Source organism: Ambystoma mexicanum, chromosome 12, assembly GCF_040938575.1.
Source record: "Ambystoma mexicanum isolate Mex_15411 chromosome 12, UKY_AmexF1_1, whole genome shotgun sequence".
NCBI lineage: Eukaryota > Metazoa > Chordata > Amphibia > Caudata > Ambystomatidae > Ambystoma > Ambystoma mexicanum.
Window position 1 is genome coordinate 616,567,865 of NC_090936.1, and position 9,027 is coordinate 616,576,891.

Below are 9,027 nucleotides of genomic sequence, written 5' to 3' on the forward strand. Positions count from 1 at the left end.
CGGACCCGTTAAGTCCCCATTTCGAAAACCATTGCCCCATTCCCATTTGAGCCCCCATGGGAATGGGGAAGGAGCTAATTACGGGCCCGCAAATTGCGGGCCCGTTATTAGCTCCATGGTCCCTTTATGGGTCCCGCTAAGGCCGGCTGGTGGGACCCGCTAAGGGACCTCGTAATAGGGCAGTAGGGTGTTAACGGCACCGGCATCCTTACCGGTACCTTTAACCCCCTACCGCCAGGGTCGGAATGACCCCCAATGACAATATCCGCATACAGCGCTAACAGGAAGCTTTTCAGTTCATTGACGCACTCATAGTGCATTGCTGTGAAGCTAGAGGTTAACTCCCAATGATGACTACTAGGTGGTGCTGTGCATTTGTGGATTCCTTTCTGAAATGGCCTGTTCTACTTTCACCCTGCAGGTAAAATGGTGTTGTCTTGCTTTTTTCAAACCCACTATAATATTGATGGTGATTGGTAAACATGCATCACTCTCAAGGATGTCACCCTAGAGTGGACTGAAGTTCCCAAAAGAGGGTGGAACACAGCTGTGGTTGCAGTTACATTTTTCTGGGCTACCAGTGTCGGTTTTTATAAATCTTTTGTACAAAATAGCAGTGCCCTATAAAACAACAACAGTTTTGTCCCAAGGAGCTAAAAGCAAGCTTTTCGGGTAACTTGCATTCCCACAGTGCATCGCTGTGTGGCTCTGTTCTGTAGTGTAACCTTTTAGTGATGGATACTAGGTGGTGCTGTGCATTTGCAGCATTTGTGGGTTATAGCTGAAAAGCTCTGTTATTTCAATGATTTGTTCCACTGAGAATTTGAATTCACTATACATGTATTTATGTATTAGTTTTGTAGGTCGGAAAGGTGATGTCGAACTAAAAAATCAAACATAAAAAACAAAACTTGGGTAAATTAAATCTAATTTCTCTGACCTGTTAGACAGTCCTGAAGAAGATGAGACAGAGATTTCTGTTTTAAGTGCCTCACTCCAAATCTCGAAGCAAAAAACAGTTTTGGCTTTAGTGTATGCATTCAATCCACATGTTCCATGCACTGCCATACTGTTTCTACCTGGGCATTTGGGCATATTATGTGCAATGGTGATTTGTTTTGGGTGGGCGGGGGGCAGGCAAGGTCTGTGAATGGCCATAGTGACTAGCATGCCTGTGGGTGGCCAATGGGTGGCATAAATAACCAAAGAACACCCATAGACTGCGTATCCCACCTCACATCTCATCCCGCTCCTATCTTCTCTTCCCAGGACAAACGTTTTAGCGTATAGGGAGTGTTTTCAGCAGCACCCCTTAATAGCCAAAACTAATAAGGCACCCCCATCTTCCATTTAAAAAAAATAATTCAGATGTATCTGTTCATATGCAATACATTAATGAGATTGTCATTTGGTATTTGTAGCTCCTTGATCTGTCAGATAAAACATACTTCTATGCATGGTCTGATAATATTGCTAGTTTGAGTGACACTTCTTTCTTTCTCTCCTTCAAAAACATGACAGATGTGGAGTGGAAATAGAACATGGGTGACAGAGTTCATTTTCCTGTCCTTTACGGACATTCCTGAGATGCAGGTTCTGCTCTTTCTGTTGTTTTCCGCGCTGTTTATTGTGATCCTTCTTGGAAACATCAGTATCATGGTCCTGGTGAAGTCGGACCGGTGCTTGCACAGCCCCATGTACTTCTTCCTGGCAACCTTGTCCTTCTGTGAGTTCTGGTACACTTGCAGTGTGGTGCCAAAGATGCTAGCCAATTTCCTTGTGAAGAACCCAACCATCTCTGTCATTGGCTGTGCCTTCCAGATCTTCTTCTTCATCGGTCTGGGAAGTGCAGACTGCTTCCTTCTTGCAGTGATGTCCTATGACCGCTACGTAGCTATCTGCAACCCCTTGCACTATAGGACTGTGATGAACATGGGTTTGTGCTGCAAGCTTGTAGCCGGTTCCCTGGTATTCGGTTTCTTGCTCTCCCTGGAGCTGGCCATCCTTATAGTCCTGTTGCCTTTTTGTGGGGACAACCACATTCAGCATTTCTTCTGTGAAATCCCTGTCGTGCTGACGTTGGCCTGTACGGACACCTCAGTCCACGAGGCTGCTGTCTTCATTGTATGTATGCTGGTCTTGACAATCCCTTTCCTGCTCATCTGTGTCTCCTACACCTTCATCATCTCAACGGTGGTAAGAATTCAGTCCGCCCAGGGCAGGCACAAGGCATTTTCCACCTGTACTTCACACCTGACAGTGGTCCTTCTGCAGTATGGTGTTGCCAGCTTTACGTACCTGCGTCCGAAGTCCCTCCACGCTCCAGAACAGGACAGACTCATTTCACTCGTGTATGTGTTTGGGACACCTCTTCTGAATCCACTCATTTATACCCTAAGAAACAAGGAAATTAAGGCAGCATTGAGGAAAGGACTCACGATCAAAGGTGTCCTTCTCCACTGAGAATGGTAAAAAGTAGGTACAATGCACATGGGGTAAATTCCAGGGTTACAACATATGGAAATGTGCAAATATCTATTAATCCTTCCAGTTAACTATGGCCCTTGCATTGAAAAAACAGCCTAATATACAATCATAGCGTTCATGCTTAATCAAACACAGATCTGCAAGTCTCCTTCAATCATGGTCCATACGTCTCCCTAATACAGGTTGCAAAGAATATGTACATTTAGCACAGTATTGCAATTGTACATGCAGAAATGTGAAACAATCACCGTGCTTGACTCCAGGCAAAGTCGGCCTCATTACAACCTGTCAGGTCTGGACCGTGGTGATTCCGTGACGGTGGTAACAAAGTTTCCGCATCCGCAAGGTTGCGGAAAGGCTGTCCGATTACGTGCTGTCGGTCGCGCGCACCACACAAACGCGGAAACGTTGTTACCGCCATCATGGAAAAAGCCACGGAAATGGACATAGCGCTGCCACAAGTAGCACAAAACCCATGTCCGCCACCGTCGCCACAGACACAGAACCGGAAATACTGTGATTGCCAAAACAGGAAACAGAGAGGCGGCCATCATATAAAGCACAATCCATTGCCATCCAGAGTCAGCACAAGCAGAATCCACACTGTGAGAAGGCAAAAGGGACCACCAGCATGTCTGCCAGGATTCCAGCCCAGAGGCAGCGCAAACAGCGCTTTAGTGAGGCGGAGCTAACTGTTCTGGTGGAGCACATAGTGGAGCATGCAGAGATGCTGTTCAGTGCCAATCAACGGCGTGCCACACAACAGCGGAGCAAGGAAGTGTGGGCAGAAGCAGCACGCAAGTGCACCACTGTGGGCGTGACTGTGAGGAATGTAAAGGACTGCCGCAAGCGGTGGGACGACCTCAGGCTGAGGGTTCGGAACCTGATCTCCACACACCGCCAACGCAGCAGTGGGACAGGTGGAGGACCCCCTTCCCCACTGAGGCTGCAAGCATGGGAAGAGCGTTGCAGCAGTGTCCTCCACCTTGAGGGCATCCATGGGATCAGGGAGGCAGAGGCAGGAGTGAGCCCACCTGCAGATGCTGGTAAGTGGAAAAACGAATGCCATATGAGTATATGTTGATGGCATGATATAATATGATATGGCATTTGAAAAGCGCCTATACACAAGTGTTTCAAGGCGCGACGAGGCAAGGGGGGGAACAAGGGGAGACAGACAACGATCCTACTAGGCCAGGTGTCATTCAGATCGCGCAAGTGCAAGGGTAGAGGGGAAGGGAAAAGTGCAGTACGGGGTTAGTAGAATACAAGATAAATAATAGGGCCAGCTGGTGGCAAGTACAAGGTAAGTGCCGGGAGGAGGGGCTGTAGGATACAGAGACAGTCCTGTAGTGCAGTGAGGCAGTGCAGGAAGAGTGGCTGGGCCAAGGACCGAGATTGGTGAGTGGCCCAGTTGCAGATTCAGTGCAGGTTCAGTGGTTTTAGCAGGGGAGAGAGGGAGAGAAAGCGGAGGCAAAGAGGAAGGTTTTGAGGTGCTTCCGGAACCGGAGATGGTTCTCCTCAAATAGGAGACCCATGACTGGGCCAAAGCACCCATTAACAACCCCCCCCAGGCAGTGCATGACTGGGTCAAAGGACCCATTAACAACCCCCCCAGGCAGTGCATGACTGGGCCAAAGGACCCATTAACAACCCCCCCCAGGCAGTGCATGACTGGGCCAAAGGACCCAATAACAACCCCCCCCAGGCAGTGCATGACTGGGTCAAAGGACCCATTAACAACCCCCCCCCAGGCAGTGCATGACTGGGCCAAAGGACCCATTAACACCCCCCCCCCCCAGGCAGTGCACAGGGAGTGGTTTTAGTTAGTATTCAGGGTAAGTTGGCGGGTTATAAAAAACAAGTGTATAATTGGGGTTGGTGGTGGCGTGGGTGTCAGTCGGGTGCAGGCGCAGGGCAGTGGTCTAGGGTAAGGATGGGGAGAGGGTGTCCCGGCGGGTTGATAAAAATATATACATTAAAAATAAAAATAAATATATATATATATATATACATATATATATATATATAATTTAACTGGGGGGCTAAATAGGTAGTTTGGTTAACACCACCCTCACCTTCCCGGTCCCAAAGGGTCTGGGGGTGCTCCTGGCCATGGCCGCACAGTTTCTGGATTTCATGCTCAGTGGGAGCAGGTGGGGATCGTTCTTGCCCCTGTCTTCTCGGCTGTGTCAGGGTCACGCCAGTAGGAGAGGACTGGGCACTGCAGGGCTGTGGCCGTGTGCTCTTCCATCCTCGCAGTGGGCTGGGCTCAGTGAGCCTGCCTGCAGCTCCGTTTTAGAGGCAGACTGCGGTGCACATCGCATAGCTCCAGGGGGCTGTGCGGTGCACAGTCCTCTAGAACTTGTGCAACAGTTATAGAGTCAGAAGTAAGAGTGGTTGGTGCCGTCTAGGGAGGTGGGTGTTTCTTTAAAAAGAAAAAAAAGTATATTGTTTTGGACAATATAACAGCTAATGGTCAACGCGGTGGCAGGGGGGAGATACATTTACACATGAGGATTTATATTGCCGGTCTCACCCATGTTCCTGCTTTTCGGTGCCAGGCCATCCTGTATGGTACAGGGAAGTTGGGTGGGGGGTGCTCTTCATGGGGTATCTAGGCCGGCGTGTGGGGATATAGGCTATCTGGAAACAGGCCCCCCTACACATACGTAAACCAAACATTCATGGTAGCTCTTTGGCACAAATGTTGTCACTAATAATCACTTCCGTTATGCAGGGGTTCACACCAGTTACTGTGCCGGAAGGTGGGGTTTGCACTAACTTGAAAACTTCATGGGTTGCAAGCGTTGGTGTGATTATAAGGTAACAGGACGGCTCTCTGCTGCCTAGGGGCATTTAATATTTAAGGCACGAATCGTGTGACTGCCCCTCTGCTGTTGTGTAGAGAAGGCAAGCAAGTGATGCCACGGCTGCAGATTATCCCGAGGAGCACAGGGAATGGCAAACAGCGATGAGGGGTAGGCTCAGCAGCCAGTGGGTAGCAGAGGGGGGTAGGAGTGACATAGTAGATATGGGGAACGTGTGTAGGGAGCAGTGTGTGGGTATGCTGGGGGGCGCCACCCAAGGAGGATCACAAGGTCACCTTTGGGGGTGGTATAGGAAGGATCAGTACGGCACCATGATTTCCACAAGGTTGAAGGGAGTTGGCGAACGCCATCACCCCATCGAGCAGGGGGAGGGGCTAGGGTGGCCCCCCCCCCATGACAGGAGCAGAAGGGGAATAGTACATCCCTGGGCTGGATATCATGGTGTAGGGAGATGGCCAGAACGCTGTCACCTGCAGTGAGTGGGGAGAGTTTTTGAATGGTCCCCTCCTCCCCCGCCCTCCACGCTACGACGGTTTGGACGAAGAGGTGAGCAGTTTTTGAACTGATGGCGCATTGGTATTTGGGGAGGATAAGGATAAGGTTGGTGGTGTGAAGGATGCAGGAGGTGTATTTGGTAGGAAATGGAGGAGATTCAATCAATATAATACACATTAAAAGAGTAAAGGAAAATAAAGAATAATTATGAAGGAAGAGTAGATATCCCAGATTGGAACAGGATTGGGTGGGGAATATTGATAAAAGAAATGGCATTGGAGAACTGGAGCGCCAGGAAGGGTGGTTTGAAAGGGATGATGAGGAGGAAGAGAGTAACAGTTGGTAGGAGCCAGGGGCGGGGCAGGAGGATATGATATGATACATCCTTTATAACGCGCCTGTACACAAGTGTTTCTAAGAGGGACAAGATGAGGGAGGGAACACAAGGGGCAGACAAAGCATCAAGCTTTCTAAGCCTTGTGTCAGTCAGAGAGTGCAAGTCAGATACAGCCCTTAGTGTGTGGTAGGGTTGGAGGCAGTGCAAGGATACGGGTCAATAGGGAAGGCTGGTACCCGTGAGACTCTGAGGGTAGCCAGTCAGCGCAGTATACAGGAGGGTTAGCAGGGGAGAGTGAGAGAAAAGCAGTAGAAGAAGAGTAAGGTCTTGAGATTGTGCCAGAGTTTCAGGTGGTCTGGCTCAAGTTTGAGATGGACAGAGAGGTCATTCAGAGGGAGGTACCTGCAGGCGGGAGAGATCTACACCCCTCTCTTGACTGGCGAAGAGTTGAACATCAGAGATTTAGAGGTGTCTAAGGAAAGGGCTTGAGAAGGAAGGAGCGAGAGGAGGGAAGGTGAAGATAGTTTGGTTCTATTTTAAAGTGAAGACAGGGATTGGGTGGTAAGGTTAAGGGTGATTGGTTAATTGAGAGAAAAGGGCAGTAATAAGGTGGAATAGGGGGTGGCCTACTCGAAGGTAAGGGGCATGAGGTATCAGCCCAGGCCTGGCATAGAGCAAGAATAGGGGTGTCGTGGTGGTACGGCCTCTCTGGGTCTTATGGTTTAAGAGATCGTTGATACCACATCTCACCCGGGGTCTTTGTGCAGCCCTTTATTGGTTGCCCCCACCTGGGACAGGGCTTTGGGGGGCAGGAGGGAGAGGGCAGCTTGCCATCTCTGAGACAGGTGTTGCACCGGGAGGGGTAGTGGCGACAAGGTGGACACGTTTTTCCTGCAAGAAGGAATATTGGGAATAAGCATATTGGGTCAAGAAGTTGTTGGGGTTGCGTGAACGGCAACACAGGATTAATGTGTCGTACCTCTGTTAGTTTTGATGACATAAAGGGATGTTGACAGTTCATTTTGGTGACAGTTAAGATGGGTGAATACAGGTCAGCAAAGCAGTTTAGACTAATGGGGAACTCGGATGATCGAGGAGGGGGAGAAGGTCACTTTAATGTGAGAATGGGGAGGGGGAGAAGTAGGATTTGAAGGGAGGGGACGAGCATGGTAGCGGTTTGGAGTTATACTACAAGTCAAAAAAGCAGTTTAGACTAATGAGGAACTTGGAGGATCAGGGAGGTAAAGTCAATGTACTAGAAAGTATTGGATAGGGAGTAAGAGACTTGAATGGGAGAGGACAAGCATGGGTAGCGGTGTGGAGTTATACATTCTTTGCACACGGATGGAGAGGATGGCTTCAAAAAAAAGGAGGAGAAATGAAAATGGGAAGAAAGGACAAGTTTCAAGGATTCATAAAAGAAAGGAATATGGTGGGTTGCAAAAAGGGGCTATATCAGAGGATGTGCGCTCGGGAGAAGGAGCAAAGTATAGCGGCTTACCAGGGGATAAAGTTGCCAGGCATGCTACGGAAAATAGCAAGGTGCCTGGATTGAGCTGTATGGATGGGGGTGCATGGAAGGCCCCTGGTTTAGCGGAGGAGGCAGCGATGATATGGATCATTTACCAGGGTGAGCATGGAGGCACAGTGACCTAGAAGGAGGGATGCAGTGTCACAGCATGCAGTGCGCAGGGGGTATTGAACTGCAGGGATAGAAGACATGGGTACGGCAACTGGTGCTAGGAGTGGGGACAGCAAGTGAGGTGCGTAGCAGACAGCAGGGGAGCAAGTATTTACAGGGGTGAACACAGGGGTACATAGACAAATGAGTAGGGGTGGAGTTACTGCGTGGGGAGAATTAAAATGCATGGACAAAGGGTGCAGTTACGGCCCCCAGTGCAGCAGAGGAGCAATAAGGTGGGGTTGAACTGGACAGCCCAGCTCCTTTGATAAGTAGCAGTTACCCTCGAGATGGATGGGGATGCAGACCCTACTCTAACATCAAATAATAGAGCAGACTCAGAAAGTTGACAACAGGAAGTCTGTTTTTATATCAATTCTCTAAAACAGGGAGCATAACGAACATCAACGAAATCGCTCAATCTTCAACTCAATGCATTTAAGAAAAAACAGACTTCATGCATGAAAATCGTCATCATTGACGTCTAACCTACATGTAATACTACAAACACCTAAGAGTAACAGGGATAGGCTCTTAATGGATATCTTAAGTATACAATCCATACTATTCTAAGAAATGCAAGCATATAATTGGTTAATCAACATCAGGTGTGGCAACTAAGCCCTTCCTCTAAAAGTGACCACTATGAACGTCACTAAATATGATATGATATGATAGTTTATTCATATAGCGCCTATACACAATGTGTTTCAAAGCGCTTCAAGGAAAGGGAGGGAACAAGGGAAAAAACAATGACATTCTTACAAGCCATGAACAGTAAGGATGTGAAATTAACTATCGTACTCGGCCTGACGACATTTCAGATAGTGCAAGAGCTAAGACATAGATAAGGAAGGGAGGGGGAGAGTGGGAAGGAAATGGAAACAGACAGGCGACTACCGTACTAGGCCTGACGACATTTGTGGTAGAGCTGGAAAAAAAAACAAGAGGTGAGGGAGAGGGGTGCAGAAAGGTAGGGGAGGAACAAAACAAGCGACTATCATATTAGGCCTGACGACATTTGAGATAGTGCTGGACGGGGTGTGGGGAGGAAAAAACCAGTAAGGGGAGAGTGGAGGTTACAGACGAGGTTGCTATCATACTAGGTCCAGGGACAATTCTGATAGAGTAAGTGTGACTTGACAAGTACCCTTGGCTGAGTTTCCCCTGTACCCACGTTCTCCTCACCTGAGCTT

General features: G+C 48.7%; 1 protein-coding gene across 1 annotated transcript; it reads left to right on the forward strand.

Annotated features, from left to right (window-relative positions):
* The first annotated feature begins 1,521 nt into the window (after window positions 1-1,521).
* LOC138513032 (olfactory receptor 10V1-like) lies at window positions 1,522-6,435 on the forward strand. Its single transcript, XM_069627736.1, has 2 exons — window positions 1,522-2,446; window positions 6,374-6,435. The coding sequence occupies exons 1-2, from the start codon at window positions 1,522-1,524 to the stop codon at window positions 6,433-6,435; spliced, it is 987 nt and encodes a 328-aa protein (XP_069483837.1).
* Window positions 6,436-9,027: the final 2,592 nt, after the last annotated feature.